Here is a 21,721-nt window from a genome sequence, read left to right on the forward strand (position 1 = left end):
AGGTCACCATGAATTCTTATGCTCACATTCAAAAAGGGGCACAGTGCCATTGTCCAACTTAATGTCAATAGCGGAAATTAACTGTTAATGCTGTTAACAGTGATACTAGCTGTCACAGCATTGCGTGCCTGCCAGGCTTTTTCCGAACAGTTTTGACTATGGACTCTAATTCTGCCTGACTACAACCAGCAGCACACTTCCAGTCCACCCTGCAAAGGCAGACTGCAGTGCAGTCTAAACAGCCGTCATCTAATGCAGTGTCTGCTGGTGGCCCAGCATCGTTGATGATTTTCACCACTCGCGCTTACTCCCTCCTTCGTGTTCATTTTTGGGTCAGAGAAAAGTACATCAGGCTTGTCTTAAGTAGCTAGGGTCATGAACAGGAATCGTAGCTAGAGCTAAATTTTGCTTTTAGTTGAATAAGCACACAATCTGTCCTCTGATTGTGACTTTAGTAGAGTAATGAGGAGTGAAGTGATCCAGAATAGTTTGACTGTGAGTGAAATTTTAAAACTTTCTGCTGCTCAAGATCCCACTTGTAAATGTTTTTGCAGAGCCATTTGAGTGAAACAGTCTCTTATTCTGTGCTTTGCCCAGTTTGTTCTTTTGATGATTTCTCTGTATTGCAACCTATTGACTTATACCTTATATTGACTCATATCTCATGCCGGATATTCTATATTGGCAGTTTAAGTATCTCAAAGCTGTTGAGTAGTCAGGACACCACTGACACGACTGCATCCCCTGACATTTACTGTTTTGCACCACAATCTGTCCTTTCTCCACTGGCTCCCCTTGATCTCAGTATGATTCAGCTTCCACTCACCATATGGGCAGATTTTTCTCACAACAGTTCCTGAAGTTTCAAGACTGTAATGGATGTTCAGATGGCTAAGGTGACTGAATTTACCTTAAATATATCTGTATACAGCAAGCAAATGGCACATATTGCTCACCCTAGCAATTGTTTTTTTTTTTATAAATCATCTCTGATTTCGGGTAATCCAGTACAATCTTATTAGGACATGGTTTACAGTCCAGAGATAACTTCATCTTATTAATAAGCAAAAGTGCTGAATTTACATAATCAGATTTCAAGATGACCTATTTTACCTTGTCTGTGTGAGTAGTAAGCGAGAAAACTTGCTTTGCTTTTCTGGAGGGGTATATTTTGACACATATTGTGATTGTTGATGAGTACTTTAAAACAAAGGAATATTCTTAAATAAGTCAGTAGTTTATCTTGTTAAAGGAGCATAAATATTTGGGCCAAAACATCTTTCAGTTTGAAGCAGCTTTTCCCCTGTTTCCTATCTTGCCATGTATGTTGTCATGTCTAAAATCACATTTTTTAGAGAAAGTAAGTCCTTTTTAGTGAAACTTTTACATCCAGTTGGGCAATGAAGTCTGTCTGTCCCTTTAATGAAACCCTCGTTTTGCATAGAGCATTCATATTGAAATGAGGGGTGATCTCAGTGTTTTACTCCATCAGGGGAAGATAAATTACTTTTGCAATGATGTCACCATCTCATTCTTTTTGCCATACTTGTGTGACAAAAGCTCAGTGTTCCCCACACAGTCTGAGCACCTTCAAGTGATGAAGTTGCTGAATTAATTAGAAAGGAGGTCATATTGTATTTGACATGGTGAGATAAGCGAGTATTCAGCAATGCGGACAAAGCTTTTGCATAACATAACATTAACTAATGTTATTATTGGGTCATTACTGACACATTTAGAGTCACACTTGTGCAAGTTTAGTCATAGTGGTGCATATGTTCTATACATTTCATTGTGATTCTCTGTCATGTCAAAAACATCCTTTGCATCCTGGCTTAGCTGTTGCTAAAATTGTGTATAGGAAGGTGATGCTGGAGCACTGATTCCCCAAGGCAGCATATATTTCTTTGCTATTGAAACACAAAACAGGTGCACAATAGTTTGATGGGATATTTGATATATAATGTGACTACAGTAAATACACAATACCACCCTTTAACAGGGCACATTTAAAATTTTTCTGACAAATTGAAACTCACTACATCGCATGTAGTGCTTTAATAAAGTGTTCTCAATAACTTGCGTCTGTTAAGAAGTGCTTCACTAAAGTGAGTCGAAGCAAAAAGAGAACAGTGCTGCAAGTATATTTTGGCCATGTGTTTTTCTTTTGTTGCTGACTGTGCAGCTGAAGGGCACAACTTAAATTTAAAATACCTGCTGAGCAGAGTTTTCGCACACCTGCAACACCCAGTTTTATTGTTGACCCATGTATTTAAAATTTCTGCCATTCATAGTTACTGCTTCACAGTTAAAGGTTATGGAAAGTGTTTGAAAGGTCATAGCTAATGTTCACTGGTAGTTTTGTAGGCATAACTAACAATCAGGCTTTGCTGGTCTTACGAAATTATTGATAAATGTTATTGATAAACTCACAAGTCCTAATAAAAACATTACATTATCAGCAAAAAGTACATTTATTTTAGCAGTTCATTTAAAAAAAAAAAACCTATATATTATTTACAAATTCTTAGAAACAGAATTGTGTCTTTCTTTGCTGTATGAAAATAATCAAAATTAGTAGAAATAAATTATTTAAGTATCTCTCTGTGTGTAATAAATGTTTCAACTTTTGAGTTGAATTGCTAAAATAAACCTTCCAGTAATATCCAGTCAACTGAGATTGCTTCTATGTACAAGGGAATTTTATTGTAGGTTCCTTTATTCATTTAGAATATAGGTGTTTTAGAAGTCTGAACCAACAACCGAGTTTGGCAGTTTAGAGTGTACACATTTCTCTGATTTTTATTTTTTTTTTCAATCAAATTTGATTTGTACATACACTGGTTTGGGAATTGGGCAGATGGGAGCGACCCAGTCATGATGCCCCTAAGTCTCCCTCAGCTGCTCAGAAATACAGTATTACACTCCATGTGCAATGATTAATGAGGCATCAGAAACATGTCATATTTACTGTCAACTGCAGTTAAGACTGTTTGGGGACTAAAGAGGCAGTGATTCAATGCAAGTACATGTTGCATTTCAAAGTTCACACATTCAAGAACTTAAGAGTCCTTTGGAAGTTGACTGGTGCTTATATACAGTAATGAGATGCTTTTGCAGCATCGCATCAGATCGATTTTTGAAGAAAAAGTTAACCCCCAGTGGGCCAAGAGAAACGTCTTTGTCATCCAATGCTGTTGTTTGCGGATGTCGTTTTTGCATTAGATTTGTGCGTGTCAGTAACATGCAAATGACGTTCTAGTGTTGGGGTAACATTTTCAGCATGTTAAAATCGATGTAATTAGTTAATAAAGATGAATGTGTTAGAACAGCACAGTGGCAGAGTTAGTAGCGCTGTTGCTTTCCAGCAAGAAGGTCTTGGATTCATGTCCTGGCCTCGGGTCTTTTTGAATGCAGTTTGCATGTTCTCCCTACACATGAGTAGCTTCTCTGCAGGTACTCCAGCTTCCTCCCAAAGTCTAAAAACATGATTGTCAGGTTAATTGAGCTCTCTAAATTTTGCTTAGATGTGTGTGTGCATGGTTGTTTGTCCTGTCTGTCTCTGTGTTACCCTTAAATGAGCTCGATGCAAGTGTACACCGCTTCTCGCCCAGTAACTGCTGGAGGCACCAGCCCCCCCTCACAACACTGCAATGATAAAGGTGTTTGAATAATGGATAGATGGATGGAAGGCTGGAAAGATGTAAATTGATGGCTTGAAGTTCAGGCCTCTGTTATTTATCATATTGATTAATTATGATTGTATTTATTATCCATGTTGCTGTTGTCTTACAGGTGAACCAATCAAGTTTGACCCAAACTTCAGAGGGCCTGTTCAGAACAGGTAGATACTAATCTTTACCTAAACTGACATTCAGCACGTGCACAATCTATAAAATATTAATACTCACTGAATAGCATTTATATCAGAAACATGTATTTCTGTTGCACTTTATTGCAAAATAAAAATGTTTTTTGTTTTTGTTTTTTTGTAATTTAGACGACCTGACCCACCTGCATCTGAACCCTACTTGTGTATTGATTGTCCCTGTTGTGTAATCATTTTGGCGCATACTTCTGTCACAATGTGTACGGGATACATAGATTATTCTTCATGCAACAATAATGATAATGATGACTACTCTGGTCATACAACCACAGGGAATTATGGGCGTAAAGTCAGACTGACAACTGGAGTTTTACTAATGACACTCATTACACAGTCAGTAGTAAAAATCAATCAAAACAGACACAATGTTATTTTTGGGATAAAGCTAGAACCAGTATTTCTGTGTGAAGTGTGAAGGTAGTTTTGTTATAGTGGCACCAATATCTGCTTAGGGCAGCAATTTAGGACAGCATTAGGCCGGTCATGCTAACATGGGTTTTCTGTTGACAACCAGGATGTTAGGTTGGCCTTTGACCTTCTAAACACCTAAAACCTGTCGATTTCTGCATGTTGCGTTTACATCAAGCATTGAGAAAGTATTTTAAATGTGTATATGAATAGTTTCATATACTATTCATATGCACATTTACAGCAATTTATTTGCTGGGCGATAAATTTCCCCAGAAATTATTATATTATATATATTGTTGTTTGAGACCCTTTTCAACTAATGTAGTGAGAATGGCATAATAATGCAAGTATACCCTCTCAATATCAATAAACTAATTTCAAAATAACATTTGAAATTTCCAAAATAAGTAAACCATAAACAAATGAATTATGAAGTCTATGTAAACAAACTTGCCCTTCAAAATATATTAATCACAGTGACAAAAGGCTGGTATGTCACTTTTATAATTTTCTTTTTTATTATTTTTGTTAAAGCTGTTACCATGTGGTGACAGTATGTTATTTGATAGAGTCGTCCCAACCAAAAACAACCAATCAGAGCAGTGCCACACAGACCGTGATCCACAGCGCTGACGCCCGCCTCCTGGCTCTGATTGGTTGTTTCTAGATATCACTGGGTGAAGGCAGAGGAGATTGTTTTTTTCCAGATTGTCTCTCTTATCATACCATACTGTCACAACATATAGTGACAGTTTCAACAAATATGTAAAAAAATATATATTTTTATAATAATAAGCTTTAATCATCAAAAAATAAACATAGGCCCACTTAGAGGAGCGTAAAGAACATTCAGTTATTTATAGTAGAGGTAAATAAAACAAAGTCTAGAAATTAATTTCATATTTAATACTGGTTTGATTTCTTTTAGTACACTTTGCAACAGTCTTTGAGGTTTTCATTCTCCACTTTTCTTTATGAGTTAGTCTTTTCTTTTTCTTACCTGACCAATTTTATCTTTTGACCAATCTTATCTTTTATCTTTAGTGCCAGTTTGGCAGGTTGCTGTGCAGGCATTTTCCAGTCCTCTTATTTCTCTGAATCCAACCCTCCACATTACACATTACTGCGATGTGGCTGCTTGGAGGAACGGAGCACACTTTGATGTTGTTCTGACCCACAAGCTTTTCTTAATGAGAGCAGGGAGAAGAGTAACTCAGTGGTTGTCTTTTTTTTTGTTTGTTTGTTTGTTTTTTTCAGCCAGGCTGAATATGGTAACTTATGCAGTTACTACGCCATTTATAGGTTAGATGTTGTAAATGTTTACCATTTTAAACGTATAAAAACAAAATAATACAACAAATTAAACCATAAACAAATGGTTTATTTGTTTATGGTTTGTGTGTCACTGAGTCTATATGTAGATTTTAAACATAAATCAAATTGTCTTTTTCATCACCTTTTTTCTTCATTCAGAGTGTTTTATTTGTTGGTTCAGCTGCCCTGAACAGCTGCCACTCATGGATTTTTTTAAGCATGTAAAATATTGCTTATTTGAGCAAATCTCTCCTTTTTTTTTGTCCAAATAATTTTGACAAAGCTGGGACAATCTGGCAGATTCCCACCACAATGGCTCCTGTTAAAAACCTGCCATCTGTGTCACTTTGGCTCCCGCAGAAAACCAGCCCTTCACACAGGATGCACACTCCAAAGTTTGCCACGTCACTCACGATGCTTCAAGTATTTTGTTTTTTGTTTTGTTTTGTTTTTTGTCTTTTTTAGTTTTCAAGCAGAGTTCCTGCCAACAGGAAGTAGGAGAAAGGTTTTGTTGATCTCTGTGCAAGTGACATCTGAGCAGATCTGAAGTTTTGCGAGTGCAGCCATGTTGGAATCTACTTGAAATATAACATAGCAAAGCAAAACTGTTTCACTCTCCTCTTTTTATCAGCTTTCCTCCAGCACTGACCTTCATTTGCTTCAAAGGTGACTTTGTTTTAACACTCTAGTGCTGTGCTTGCTTTTTTCCTTAAAAAATGCAGTCCTGTCTGCATGTGGAGATGAAACAGACAAGAAATTCATGGAAACCTTGATAAAAAGACAGGAGAGGCACTTTCACCTGAGGATGCTTAGCTTTTAGATATTCTCCCTGTAATTTACCTCTGAGGTTGAAGAGTAAATCTTAGCTATTTACCATCGAGGATGGAGATGGATTTTAAAATTATGAATGCCATTTTCTCCATAGGAACCCAGACATTTATTTTTTGAAAAAAAAGAAAAAAGATCTATCTTCTTTTTTAGACGCAGTATCTTGAAACACTTTGGTGATAGAGTAGCATATTATCATTATAAACCTTATATTCTGTGTTTATGGCTGACATAAACATGCATAGCAGTGACCAATTTTGACATCATGTTTTTTCTTTTATGCTTAGATAAAATGGTCTACATCGCGAGATAAAAAAAAAAACCAGCTAATAGTGTAACTGGACGCTTTTTCAGAACTCAAAATGTTGTAAAAATTCAAAAACAAATGTCATGTTGGAAAATAATATGCTTGACCATATTATAATATTATAGGCATATACACAGTTATATTATTATAAATGCCTGTGTGTATTTCAGCTTTTATTCTTCTCTACATGGGTTTCTCCACTGGTGTTATCTCTACTAATTCTTTGTGAGGTGCAATAGAGTCTGTATGCAGCGATGTAGTCCTGCAGAAAAAATAAGGACAATTCATTGCCCAAAGAGAGACTCAAAGGAAGTACTGTTGCATCTTTCAGCTTAGGCCTCCTATTGACCTTGGCTTTGAAAAGTGGAGGAGATGAGAGCCTCAAGTCAATTTCCCAAGCAGACGGCACCATGGGAAGGTTTTGAATTGTCCTTCGCTTGAATGGTGCCACTTGACACAGTGGGCTGGACTTTCCTTCATTCGCGAATGGGTGTATTACTTCCGAGCATCTGAATGGTTTTAAAATGGGCTAGCTGCACAACCCCTCACTGTGTAGGAGGGAGGGGAAGACAGCTCGTTATGCAGCAAGCCTATAAAAGAGCGAAAAAAAAGACTTAGAGAGGATGCATTTCTTTTTTATCTCTTTTTTCATTTTATATATATATTTTATTTTTGGCAGACTGCTGTGAAGAGAGAGAAAATCTTCAAATATCTGTCTCTGTGCCGGTGGGACAGTTAACCCTTTGGGGAATTGGATTATCATCAGGAAGTTGGTTGAGAACTACAGCAGTTCTTTTGAAAGTGCAGTATAGAGATAATCCTCCCTTGCTATGTGTACATCAAATATTTGTAGAGCTGTAATTCACCTGCCATAAACCTACTACTGTGTAAGACAGTTATTATCAATAAATCCAGGGGCGCGTAAGTTGGTTTTCGTTTGCTCTTCAAAAATAACAGCAAATTGTCGGTTCACTGTAAAACTAAACTCCCTGTTTCGGGTTTTTATGTCCCTCTTTGTTATTTATGCTTGTGTTCTAATTTGCAGGAAGTGCACTGATGTGGTTTGCTGCATTATCTTTCTCATTGTTATCCTGGGCTACATCGCCCTGGGTACTGTCGGTGAGTTTCCTACATTGCTGGTGATTACATCACAAAAGCCCTGAATTAACAAGCCTGTTAATAACCCAAATATCTGGTTGTTTGGAGTGTAGTAAATTTAAATAAAACATCTTCACTCAAAGAATTTGAGTGAAGATGTTCTGGTCATGTCTTTACCTTTCAAAAAAAATATCACAAAATAATAGTGTGTTGTTTCAGTCAAGTTGTAATTATTTGTTTTAAAAAAGGATTTTATTTCTTTGATAGAGATACTTCAAAATATGACCTGGACATTCTCCTTGTCATTGTGACAAGATTGCCCAAATGTTTGCATCATCTACCAATCTAGCATTTTTCTTGAATGTATAGACTTACTCAGTAAAATAAAATATTATTTAAAAGTTAATTTATTTCAGCAACTAAATTGGCTAAGTGAAATACATTATAAAGACAGATGTTTCGATGCTTTTATTTCTGCTAATTATGATAATTTTCTGCCTTGAGTTAGGGAAAGCACATTTAAAATAAAATCATCACATTAGGCCAATAAAATAACTTTTACACAGAAATATGCACGTAATGCACAGCTTAAAGATTATTTTACAAAATGTATTTTAATTCATCAAATGAGCCTCATCAGAACACACAAACTAATTTAGTGTTTACTTTGTCCAAATATCTACCTACACATTTCAGTCATAATTAAAAGACCTGGTTTTTGAGCAAGGCCTTTATTTTTCTTCTGCACTTTCTTGGAAAGAGATGTTGGTGTTAGCAGCTTTTATGACAAACTTTAAGCTTGTGTGGTGCCTGGATGGTTTTTTGAACATCTATACCAGTTCTGTTTCATCTGATAGTAACACTTTGTCACGGTGCTCTAACGTCTTTGGCCTGAAACTTCATTAAACTGACCTCGGCCCTACTAAAAATCATTGCACTGTATTTCAAAATTAAATGAACTCTAAACATTTTACTAAAAGCAGTGGTCAAATGTGCTGAACGATATCATAAGGCTCTGTGTGATGGTTACAAAAAACATGAGGTTACTCTACCACTTGCAAGGAGACATTTCCCCCAAACATATTAACAGGGGGGAGATGTAGGGAAAATCCATGATAGAAACTGTGCACCTAATTTTTGTTTGTAAATCACTAAAGTCATGTGTTCATATGTTCATTGCACTTTGGAAAAGGTTTAAAAGTCTAATTAATAGTTTACATCACATGAGTCAAATTCAAAGCCCAGGGTCCAAATTTGGCCCGCCGTAGCTTTTTATGTGGCCCTCTAAACAATAACTCTCTCCAGTTTTTCACAAATCTGCAAAATTCACACAAAAACATCAACAGATCCCCATATTTTCCTAATTTTACTGACAATTTTTCTCAAAATTGGCCAAAAACCATTGGGTTTTAGTGACTGCTGCCTCAACTTCATTTGATGTCAAGTGATAGACTTTGACCGATACAGTGAATAATAAAAAGTTACATTTAACATCAGACATCAGTGTAAATATCGTATAAATTCCTTCCAAATATATCTTAATTAATACCACAAAATCTGTGATTTTGATTGCAAAAAACAATCACAAAATCCTGGACGGACTGACCAGTTTGAAAAGATGTTCAAAATTATTTAATTTGAACACTTATTGAATGCTGGAATAGCTATTTATTGATATTTTAGCAAATTAATGGGTTTTATCAATACATTCTGGCACAACCCTTTTAAGAACACTCAGATTTTTGATATGACCCAAAATGAAAATAAGTTTGACACCCCTGGCTTAGATTATATAATATGACAACAGTCCTGTCAGCGACTGTGTAGGACTTCCTTTAATCTTTATTAACTGTCATGTAATTTGTTGCTTTCTAGCTTCCGAAAAGGCAGGTAGTGATCTTACCAGTGGCATTTGAAATGAAAAGCTGCTGTTTCTTTTCCTAGCCTGGTTCCACGGAGACCCCAGGAAAATCATTTCTCCAACTGATAGCCAGGGCCAGTTTTGTGGCCAGACAGACACCTCAAATTCGTGAGTTACAATACATTTGCCTTCAAAAACTGACATTACAGTGAAATAATTATGATGTCCATGTTGTCTGTCAGCTTCTCATTGTTATCTTTACGCTCTAAATAGACTTTGTCTACAGCACAGTACACAAGAGATGATTTGTGATTAATCCTGATAAGTCTTAATACACAGAGCACAGCATGTGTTTGTTTTTCTGTGTATGTGTGCCTAAAGACCTGCTTAGAAATTGTCGCTCTGCAATAGACTTTTACATCTCTAATCTAAATACCCTCTTTGTCTGTGTCTTCTTTGTTTGTAGAAATAAAAACATATTATTCTACTTCAATATGCTGAAATGTGCCAGTCCTGCAGTTTTAATTAACCTCCAGTGCCCTACAACTCAGGTACGAGACTGTCCGGTAGAGCATTGTACAAAACAAAGCATTTTTCTCAATCTTTCCTTCAAAACAGGTGAAGTTTATCCTCAAGAGATGTGTTTTCTCCCTCAGCTCTGTGTCTCCAAGTGCCCTGACAGATTTGCCACGCTATCGGAAGTTTCAGTTAACAAGAGCTGGGAATATTACAGGCAATTCTGCAAGCCTGGATTTGTGTTGGGAAGTAAGGTAGGAAATAGTGACCGATGCTTGTTATATTCTTCCCACAAACTGATTTATAGTTGAAACCAAACAATTTATTTTCCACCTAAAGTCTGTTTCTGTAGGCTTTTTCAGCGTCAACATTAATATTTTTTAATATGATTTAGGTTGTTAACGTTTCATGTCTGCAGTTATGTACTAAATAACTTATGTACATAGCTTTGATAGACTAGAGGAAAAGAGTCAGCCTTTACTCATGCTCACCTCAGCTGTGTTCTCTCGACTGACAGCAGCTCAGTGCTAATGACGTTCGCATGACGCTGTGTAAGGTGTTGTGTGGGAGCAAAAGACACCACACTCATACTGTTTGGAACTGAATCATCATTTCCCTTCCCAAATCATTTCAAGTGTGAATATTGTTCATTTCTGTCAGAACTGAACTTCAGGTTTCACTCAGGATAGATTATGATGGCCAAACCTGTTGGTCTTCTTAGTGTTTAATTGGTGGTGTGGAAAGTTTCTGTACAGCATCCAAAGAGATTTTGTTTAACCATGAGCCCTTGAAAATTATAGTAGCGATTATTGTACTTAAATCTCTCTTTAAAACAAACGATTGGTCGATGACTGTTACGTATTTTGAGATGTGTTAAACATTGTCTCGTCTATTACTCTTTCAGTCAGTTGCAGAGGTTATTCGAGATGAAGATTGCCCTCTAATGCTTGTGCCAAGCAAACCAAGTAAGTGAAGAAATGAGTACGTACTTGTCTGGTGTCCCAGCCACATTGCCAACAAAAAAATTGGAGTTTGTCTGAATCACTTCACAACAGACTTTTTTTAAGTTAATACACGGCAAGACTAGCCAACAGACTTCGACCGAAAGAAAGTTTTGTTTATACTGTTCATTGCAAATATGCAAATTAAACATGATTACCTCTCAGAAGCTGCTTGCTGTATCCTTGATGACCTGACTCAGGGTCAAAGATGTACGGTTGTACAATTGTATGTCTTTTTGCAGCCATTTTCACGTCAGCACAGAGTTGTTGGCTTGGTCATCACCATGCTATTTGCATAACAGCGGTGTAGCTCTAAAACAACTCATTTTCAAAGGAGCTCAAAATAGGCAGAACCAAGCAAGTAAAATCTCATCTGAGAATAATTTTCTGCAAAACATGTAACATTTTGCTTTCTTTTATATTGTTCTATTGCCTTCTGGGATATTCTTGTTATTTTCTACTAAAAAATAAACTTCTTGATTGAATGAAAGTAATTTTAAAACTAAATCTTCCAGGAATATGACAGGTTTTGGGCATAACAGCAAATACAAACGTTTAATGTTTCCTTTCCTAATTTCCTTCAGTACTACAGCGGTGCTTTCCTGAGTTCAAGTCAAAGGAGGGATTATTAACTGTTGCAAATCAGACCACCTTCAGAGACCCTCACAACAACACGTGGACTGTCAACGATCTCAGAGATGCTGCTATGTAAGATCTGCTTCCTGCAAGCCTGAATCTTTGCCTTTGTCTTTCAGAAAACTAGATTATAGTTTAAGGTTAAATTTCACTTGCGCCTGCAACACAAAGTAACTTACATTGACTACCCCTCTGTGTTTGCGAACATTTACTCTCTGTCACTCTCTGCTCGGTCATTAAGTTAAATATAAAAATTCTTATTTTTCTGAAGTCTTTTTTGTTATTTTTATACCCAGGGCTATACTTTTTAAATAATGGAAAAGGGTGTAGTGCCCCCTTCTGGTCATTCTTTGCAACTCTTCAACATTCAAAAATCTTCTATGTACTGTGTTTACTTTTGATGTTATTAAACATCATAAGTATTTTAATTCTAAAAGTTATTACAATATTCACTGAAATCTAAGTAAGTGATATCACAAACATCTGAAACCAGGTATGCACAGTACATACGCTATAAAAAATGACGTAATTTTTGTAATAATTTAAAAAGAACTTTTTTTTATTTTTTTTTCAAAATCAAAAGTTTTCATACATTTTCCCAGTATTTAGTTTTCACTTGGACGTTTGTTTTCATCTTGGGGGCATGCTGCACATTTTCCATCAAAATATATAAAATCTGTGGGAGACTATTCTTCTCGACTATGGCTGCATCTTTCTGTGAACAGTTATTTTTACTGGCCTTTCAATTGTTTTGTTGGCCTTTTCCAAATAGGTTAAAGTCAAGGTAGTCTGAGTGGATGTAAACTTCTCCTGATAAAAAAAACAATATCTAAACCATTCTACATAGTAAATTATATACAACAAACACTAGTAAACTAGTAATATATAGGTTGCAAACCTGGTCTTCAAATGTGTTGTCTCCTCTTTCTCTCTCTCATACATTGTTACTTTACAACAGGGGAATAGCCAGTCTGCTGAATGCCAAAGAAATTGGCGTAAAGATCTTGGAGGATTATGCAAATTCCTGGGTATGGATATTAATGTAAGTACAGTAGTATGTTTTATGTGACAGTTTCTTGTAAATTCTTTAAAGAAAAGTTTTTACTGTTCACTTGTCAAATATTTTGGCATATTCTGCTATACACAGTGACCTATCTATATACAGTGACTTGCAAAAGTATGCTTGTACTGTGCTTTGGACAGGCGAAGATGTAATCCCATCTGAAAAGGCTGCCACAGATGACTGGCAGCCTCTGGCGTAGTAGTGTTTGCTTTTTCTCATGCCATCCTGTCTCTGTGTTGCCACAGAGGCCTGGGAATGACCATGGTGTTCAGTCTGAGCTTCATCCTACTGATGCGCTACATTGCTTGTGTGATACTGTGGCTCATGATTTGTGGTATCATCATTGCAGCTGGCTATGGTGAGTGGGCACAACTCGAAAGCATCTGAAAAGTTTTACTTCTAGTTATGATAAATGTTCTTACGATGGTTTCATTTTTTTTTTTGTAATTTTCAGGTGGCTGGAGGTGTTACAAAGAGTATGTTCTTCTGTTAGAAAAACCAGACACAAATGTCGCCATCTCTGATATTGGCTTCCAGACAGATCTCAGCATTTACCTTGAGATGAGCCAGACGTGGCTCGTTTTGAGTACGTTACAAACAACTCCCATACTTGGCGGCACATGCGTTAGTACCGAAGGTGGTAATGAAGACCAGATGAAAGTGTCTGTTTTGTTTGTGTTCTAGTGATCCTGCTTATTTTGATTGTGGTTGTCATCGTTCTTATGCTGATTTTTCTGAGAAAGAATCTAAGCATCGCTTTTGCACTAATGAAGGAAGGAAGCAGGTGAGTGTGACTATAAGCTTTAACCAGTAAACTGTATGTGTCTACCTTATTTCATACAATGTTTGATGTTGTTTCTAGGGCCATCTTTTACATCATATGTACTCTCTTCTACCCGATCGTCACCTTTTTTCTTCTGGCCATCTGTATAGCCTACTCTGCTGTCACAGCAGTGTATCCTTTATTTTGCGTGTTATATATACATGTGAAATTAATTAACTTTTCAAATATATTCAAACTTTTTCAGATGCCCCTGTTATTTTGCTCTGTGTGGTATTTATAATTTAGTTGAGAGTTATTGGGTTTGCTGCCTTATCTGGTGTTCCCTCAGCTTCTTGGCCTCTTCAGGTAACGCCATCTACAAGGTGACTTCCCCTGATGATAAGTGCATTCATAGAAACCTCACGTGCAGTCCAAAGGTTAGACCCACACACTCGCACACGTCAGATTAGCAGTGTGAGAAATTAATTGTTTGTGTCAATAGGTTTTACTATGCCTTTCTACTTTGCAATAGTTTTTATTTAAAAGGATTCTTATGCAACTTGGTCAGACAATGTTAAGTAAATACATGATTGCTGCAGATGCATAGTGATGCTATTCAAAAATCATGTTCTGAGCGTCTCACTAAATACCAAATTCTCCTCTGTTTCTATGTTTTAGAGCTTCAGTCAGACCAACATAGCCAAAGAGTGCCCTGGAGCACAGTGCATGTTTGCATTTTATGGTGGAGAGACTGTATACCACAACTACATCATCCTCCTCCATGTTTGTAACCTGTTTGTGTTCCTCTGGCTGGTCAATTTTGTCTTGGCCTTGGGAAAGTGCACTCTGGCAGGGGCATTCGCCTCCTACTACTGGGCCAAGAGGAAGCCGAAAGACATCCCTACCTGCCCTGTTTACGCTTCGTTCAGCAGAGCCATGCGGTAGGTTTCAGACGCACTTTGAAGTAAGCTAATAACATTGTGTATAAATATATATTCATATGCTTGTGTACTGGGGTAAAGAGTTGCAAATGTAAAATAAAAATCTCAAAAGTGGGAAAAGATTAATGGTTTAGGTTTTCTGCTGCTTACAAAACGGTAGTATTTCACTGTCAATACAACATAGAAAAAGATGAATCCTCTCATGAGAAGCTGCTTGGTTTTGATCATTTCTGTTCCAGTGTTAAAATTAATCGCAGCTAAATGTTTTTTGTTTTCTTTCTGCACAGTTACCACACGGGTTCTCTAGCCTTTGGTTCTCTACTCCTTGCTATGGTGCAGATGATCCGAATTGTTCTTGAGAACCTACATCTCAAATTGAAACGCAAGTTTGAACTCTTTAACAAACCGGCATTCTTACTCTGAATAAAATGAACAGTTATTTCAAATAAAGTGATGTTGTTGGCTTCCCAGGTTCTCAAAGTTGTATGAGTCGGTTCCTGCTTCACTGCCTCAAGTGCTGCTTCTGGTGCCTGGAAAGATTCATCAAGTTTCTTAACACAAATGCATACATTATGGTAGGTCATTTCCATGAGCACTGTTTGTTAATTTGTCTGCTGGGGTTATAGCTGTTGTTTGGCCATGCTTGTACTCATGTGCCTAACTAACCACAGACTTTGTCACCAACAGATAGCAATATACGGGCACAGCTTTTGCAAATCTTCCAGGGACGCGTTTGATCTCTTGATGAGGAATATTTTGCGGTGTGTACTTGCGTTAGCTTTCTATTTGTTCCAGCTCTCTAGAAGCCATTTTACTCGTCAACAAATACAGTGGCTTGCAAAACTATTTTGCGCACCGCACTTTTCAGTTTTTGTTTTGTAAAAAAATGTTTTGAATCGTGTATAATTTTCTCTCTACGTCACAATTGTATACCACTTTGTTTTGGTCTTTCACATAACATTCCTTTCCAATGAAATATATTTATGCTTGTGGTCGTAATGTGACAAAATGTGGAAAAATTCAAGGCGTCTGAATACTTTTGCAAGCCACTGCAAGTGTCGCAGTTCCTTTTAAGTTGGATCTTTTTTTTTTCTTTTCAGGCAACTAAGTTAAAAAAAAAACCTATATTAGAAACTACATTGATTTAACAATAATGTAAAGACACCAATTAAATATTCAAGAGAGTGCGCAACTTTTGCAGTTATTTTCATCCTTACTATGTAATGGTGCTTAGAATAACAAATCTGTTTTGAAAAGTCCTCTCCATCGCTTTGATGTCTTTGTTCTTATTTTTCTTCTGAAGGGTGGTTGTCTTAGATAACCTCATCACCTTTCTGCTGTTCATAGGAAAGCTGGTCATTTCAGGAGGAATTGGTAAGTTTTCCTTTCATTTGACTTCTGTAAATAGTTAGCACGTCAAAATCTGCTTCAAATTCCTGTTCTATTTTTGTTCTTTTAAAGACATTGTTTCACTTTAAGGGTAATTTTATTCAGTTCAGTTTGATACTTTTAATCAAACATAAATCACATTTATTTTGGCCCAAATTAAGTACCTCTACATAGAATGCCTTGCAAAACGTATCTGTGCATCCTGAATTTTTTAGTTCATATTGTCCAAAAGCAAACTTCAGCATAACTGTCAGCTGGATTTTATGTTATAAACCAGCACGAAAAAGTTCACAACTTTAAATGGAAGGAAAATGTCCCTTGCTTTCTTTTTTTTTTTTTCTTACAGATAAAAATCAGAAAGGTTTGGCTTGAATTTTATTTACCGTAGTTGCTTGATGAACTCCCTAAATGAATTGTATTGTATTGTATTGATTTCGCTTGACAATCTTAAGACTGAGGTTTTCCCTTGTTCTGGTGCACCTTTTCTTGTCACATTTCTTTTTTCCACTCGATTTTCTGATAATATGCTTGGATACAGAACATTGTGAACAAACAGCTTCTTCAGCAATAAGCTTTTTGGGGATTACCATCCTTGTGAAGGGTGTTGATCAGTTTCCTCAGCAAATACAAGTAAGCCAGTCAGAGTTGAAAGAAAGAAAACTTGACAGCAAAAAGACTTAATCAAGACTGAGGCAGAAGTTCACAGCTAAATTCAAATGGGAACCTGTAGTAAGACTTGAAAGTTGTTGTTCGCAGAGGCTTTCTGTCTTATCTGAGTGAGCTGCAAAGAAGAGGGGAGAAAATGTTGGATTCTGGACATACTAATCAAATAGTATTATTTTACCTGTATCTTTTTAACACATTCTGTAGACTTTATCATTTAGAAATAAAATATAACATACACTTGGACAAATTTACATCGTTGTTTTTTCAGGGGTCCTCGCATTTCTCTTCTTCTCTAAAAGAATACCAATTGTTCAAGATATGGTACCTCAACTAAACTTCAACTGGGTCCCCCTTCTGGTAAGAAGTTAAAGTGTCATTGTAATGCGAATGAATGCAGTTTAACTCCCACTGATTAAAGCTATTGGCTTAGAATGAGTCATTTTTCTAAATTTAACTTGGCAAAAGGAATTATTTGCATGGATATTAGCTGAACTTAAAAATAACACATTACATTTAATTCAGCATATGCATGTGTATGTGAATTAGAGAATGACTGAATGTAGTGTGAAGTGCTCTGGGGTCCTTTGGACTAGATAAAACCCTAAACAAGTACAGGTCATTTCATTAGCATTAGGGTGTGCTGCTGAATGTAGTTTTCTTAAGGTAGACAGATATTGTACCCCAACAAAAGTGTCTGCAGGGTAGTGTTAATGTGTTGCTCTGATACCCCATTGGCTGCTGTAAGGTTCTGACAGCACATCAACCTAAAACATCCATAACTTCTTTATTTGTTGTTTAGAAGTTATCTAATTGTAGAATTGACTCTACTCGTAGAGACAGTTTTCAATAAACTACCGTCTTGCTCCTTGTGTTTGTGTTTACATGCAGAGCAGTTTGTTGAAGAGTTAGGCTAAGGCTAGAATATTTAGTCTCTGTTTTATTAGTTAGCTAATTTGGCTTGTAATGTATTATACAGAAAAAAAACTGGAAAAAAAAACTGTAATTCAAACATTGGGTAACATCAAGTGGACACACAAGAAGACGGAGCAACCAATACAGTCCCTCTTAGCAAATCATTGTAAAGTATATAAAAACTCTTATATAATATAAACAAATGATGTAATCAAAATATTGTGCGTTACCTATGACAGTTTTGCAAGCTGTGAACACATTAAACTTGTGATTTAAATCATTGGCTGCACAATACATGATAGTGTGTCTGATATAACAACAACGGGCAAGGAGAACTGAATTTAGTTAGGAACTCACTATTCAATGAGGGCCCCATTCTGACCAAATCTGACCCATTCTGTTGTTTGTTGCATAAAAACAAAAGACTAAACATCTTTTGATTTTTTTTTCAGACGCTGATAATTGGGTCGTTCATGATCTCAAGTGGCTTTTTTAATGTTTATGCCATGTGTGTGGACACGCTGTTCCTATGCTTTTGTAAGTATGCAGTATTTTCATAAACTTCAAGCGTATCAGCTGTAGATTATGTGTGGGGATGCGGGAGATCTACAAAGCTACCTCTGACTAAAAGGCATTCCTAGTTACTCACTGTTCCACCTTTACCTATTCTTCTTTTATTTACTTTCTCCACTAAGCTTTTACCTTTCTTTCTCCTTCTATCTCTCTTGCTCCGCTCACCTGCCTCTGCTGTTTTCCTTCTGTGCTGCGATACGGTCTCAGGTGAGGACCTGGAGAGGAATGATGGCTCTTCTTCCAGGCCCTACTACGTATCTCCAGGCCTGCACAAGATCCTCCGCAAAGGAGAGGAGCGTGCTAAATCGAGTGCTTCCTCCTGAGCGATGTGCCGATTTCTTTCCTGAACTTTTGATTCTGACTCACTTCTCCATATCTGCTTTGTGTGTGGAGGTTCTGCAAGTTCTTGAGGGCTAAACATGTAAATTGGATGCAGGGATGACCTGAACATGAAAGGACATGTAAACAGTTCAGGTCCCAAAGCACAGTGGACCGAAAAAAAAAAACACTTGGCCTCACTTCCTCTCATGAGCCAGTTCAGATACTTGCCTTTTTGTCTTCTATGCTTTTCTTCATGTTTCTCTGTATTTTCTGCTGACCTCTGCCTTACTTTGAGGATGCACATCAATATACAGGATGGATGCACAAGCGGAGACACTTTTTTTTTTGTTTCGTTTTGTTGTTTTTTTGTAAACCCAAACAAACATGGGGACCTTAAATTGTACAGATGCCACTGATGGACTATGATGTAAAGCATCACCCTGAACAGTGTTGGACTTCTGGGGCACTTTCTTATCGCACTTTGGTCTTTTGGTGTGAAATCATGATCTGTTTGATTCACCTACAGTAAAGGAATCGTGTGTTTAATTTACTGCCTGCAGCATGACTATTTTGCTGTTGTTTCCCACATTTTTTTAGGTGATTTTCATCCTTGATAATTGTAAACACAAATCCGAATATGATTTGAACACTACACCCAGCTAAACTCTTATTTTCAGTTCACCACACAATCATTTCATTTCAGTTAATACCCCCTTGTATGTACTGTAACACAAAAGACTTTGTGGGAGGTTAAGACTTTAACATAAATTTTATGGTTATTGCTTAAAATCTGGACAGAGCCTGAGTATCTTCAGGACATGTGATTGCAGCCGCTAGTTTATGTGCCTAGTTGTCAAAAAAAAGGAATAAAAAAAATGTTCCTCCTTCTGTAATTTTAGACTTAACACCAGGAGTTTTTGGGATAAAGTTTATAAAAGGATTTCAAAGCCATTTTTGGTAGTCTTTTTATTTGTATTATTATTATTATTATTATTGGATTATTGGATGTTCAGATGTTGTGCTGTTTTAATATTCAGTATAATACACACGTCTGTCTGGAGGTTAATCTGTGTTTCGGTTTTGTACAGGACTTCTTTTTTTTTTTTTAACTTAATGAAACAGACGAAAATGTGATCATTTCTTTTTGAATAAACATAAATGGATGACGTATCACCATGTAGAGGTTTTAATTTTTAACGTGTTACATTATCACAAATGTCTTTAATATTGTCTCGCCATAGTGTGTGATCTGGAGGTGAACAACGGCACGCCAAGCAAGCCCTACCACATGACCCCAAACCTGATGAAGATCTTCCAGAAAAGAATGATTGTAGAAACGCTGGAAAGACCGTCGACACCATTGCGCGTAGTTACAAGAAGAAGAAGATGAGGCGGTAAACTGTCAAATGTCAGTATGACTGGCATGAGCTTCTCTAAAAAAATAATAATTTGATTCAGACTCTGCAAGTTTACACCAAGCCTAAACCCTTTAAGTAGATAGCTGTCCTTGGCCATCTGCTATCAAATTATTATTACTAATTCTATTATTTACAGTTGCAGTCAAGTTTCACTGAAGGTTTCTTGTGGAACAACAAATTTCTTTATTGGGACTGCAGTAACCTCAGCTTTTGTTGCACTTTAAGCTCCTGTAGTTTCCAGTTTTTGCCATGTGAGGGTGCCAGTAATCTTTACATGCCATATTCTGTATGTACTACTGGTGAACGATAAATGCACTGCTGACCTTATAGCTCAGAATATGTCATAATATTATCCTAAGAATGTGTAAGGTAACGTTTTTATGAATGGCATTGTTTACATTTTTGATGATCGTTTTATCTTGTCCTATTTTATTGCTTTTTTCCTGGTGCTGATATATAGGTATGCAAATGTGTGAACTAGAGAAAAATACATTAAAGTTAATGAATGTTAACTATTATGGGCTATAGAAGATGCTAGAAATGATTAAAGATTTCACAAAGGCTTATTTTTTTACGAGGAGACATGGCTTTTCTCAGCCAGCTGACATCCTTACCAAACTGATGCCACTTTAAAAATCAGCTGAATGCTGTAAGGCACTTGCAGTACAACCGACCTATTTTTTATTGCAACTGCAGTAAAGTATATCTAAAACTGTGAATATTTTACACAACTTTTCAAAGTCTGATACTATTCTTTCACTGCATCCTAAAAGGAGCTGCTGACTTACTCACGTAGGAGCTCTGAGCTCAGTTCAAAGCAGTTTCCTCCCATCTATGTGCTAGATGTAGTTGGAAGTTCATTTGTTTAACTGTGTTTAATTGTAAAACCCAGTAAGAGGCATCTTTTTATGCCTTTACCCTTTGAGACTAATTCTAGAAAAGAGAGTAAGATGTAAAGTTTTATGTCCGTTATTTTTTGGAAAAACGTTGAATAAATGAGCATCTTAGCTGTCCTCTGAGTCTCAAAACACTCTTATTCTGCTTAATTTCTTTCTTATCGAGGGTGGACTTACGCGTCTGTTATTTAAATGATTTTAATCTCTGACTCTTTAAAGTCAACTCACGTTTGTGAGTCTTTGCCTTGAGTGTGTGTCGCACATAAGAGCCTGCCCACCTGGTACCTCAGAGTGACAGCGCTGCCAGACTTTACACACCCACGGCACCCGTTTGAGCTGAACACGCCGGGACATGAAGCCGTTCAGTAAAAGCACAACAACAGTTCTTGTGGATGAGGAACAGGACAAACGAAGCATGTAGCATCTCAGTGGGGCATGGCGCACATGTGACATGTTGTCATTTCGGTGTTGCGCTGAATAGCGGCTACACTCCCAGTTGAATCGCATATCTCTCTTTGTTGTTGTGCATGTAGCTGGGACTTAGTCTCATTCCCACCGGGGGGGAATAGTTCAGCTCTGATAAGTGTTGGAAAACTCTTGTTTTTATATGCCCTCCGCTCCCTCCCACGTCTGAAAATAAGATTCTTTTGGTCAACCACAGTCTGCAAGTAGATACAAGCAAATCCTCCCTGCTGGTAAAATTGGACTCCGTTTTCTTTCAAAATCTCTTCAAAAGTAAAAATTGTGAAGATGCAGAGCTCTGAGGTGTCTGATGTGAAGAGTTTAAATGTATGTAATGTGCAGAATTGAAATTCTAGAATTGCATGCGAAAATGTTCTTGTAGGATTCATAAGCTAATATGTTTTGTAAAACAATAAAATGTGCTGTGCAGAGATGTCAACACAATTTGTAGGTTTT

The 21,721-nt window shown here is 36.9% G+C and overlaps 1 protein-coding gene across 2 annotated transcripts in view; it reads left to right on the plus strand.

Moving 5' to 3' along the window:
* slc44a5b (solute carrier family 44 member 5b) overlaps positions 1-21,704 on the plus strand; it is a 30,842-nt gene extending 9,138 nt beyond the window's left edge. The window contains exons 2-22 of one of the 2 annotated variants that reach the window (XM_032572639.1): positions 3,796-3,844; positions 7,795-7,868; positions 9,792-9,876; positions 10,175-10,259; positions 10,365-10,478; positions 11,129-11,189; positions 11,810-11,933; positions 12,820-12,903; positions 13,170-13,282; positions 13,379-13,510; positions 13,609-13,708; positions 13,787-13,879; positions 14,037-14,124; positions 14,366-14,628; positions 14,916-15,010; positions 15,100-15,203; positions 15,316-15,389; positions 15,932-16,002; positions 16,952-17,040; positions 18,048-18,132; positions 19,731-21,704. In XM_032572639.1, the coding sequence (XP_032428530.1) occupies positions 3,796-3,844; positions 7,795-7,868; positions 9,792-9,876; positions 10,175-10,259; positions 10,365-10,478; positions 11,129-11,189; positions 11,810-11,933; positions 12,820-12,903; positions 13,170-13,282; positions 13,379-13,510; positions 13,609-13,708; positions 13,787-13,879; positions 14,037-14,124; positions 14,366-14,628; positions 14,916-15,010; positions 15,100-15,203; positions 15,316-15,389; positions 15,932-16,002; positions 16,952-17,040; positions 18,048-18,132; positions 19,731-19,879 (2,132 nt within the window). In that variant the 3' untranslated portion in view covers positions 19,880-21,704. Of the gene's footprint in view, positions 1-3,795; positions 3,845-7,794; positions 7,869-9,791; positions 9,877-10,174; positions 10,260-10,364; positions 10,479-11,128; positions 11,190-11,809; positions 11,934-12,819; positions 12,904-13,169; positions 13,283-13,378; positions 13,511-13,608; positions 13,709-13,786; positions 13,880-14,036; positions 14,125-14,365; positions 14,629-14,915; positions 15,011-15,099; positions 15,204-15,315; positions 15,390-15,931; positions 16,003-16,951; positions 17,041-18,047; positions 18,133-18,375; positions 19,663-19,730 lie in introns of those variants that run through there. The other variant, XM_032572640.1, reaches the window with a different exon arrangement.
* The last annotated feature ends 17 nt before the right edge of the window (positions 21,705-21,721 follow it).

This window comes from Xiphophorus hellerii, chromosome 9, assembly GCF_003331165.1.
Source record: "Xiphophorus hellerii strain 12219 chromosome 9, Xiphophorus_hellerii-4.1, whole genome shotgun sequence".
Taxonomy (NCBI): Eukaryota; Metazoa; Chordata; class Actinopteri; order Cyprinodontiformes; family Poeciliidae; genus Xiphophorus; species Xiphophorus hellerii.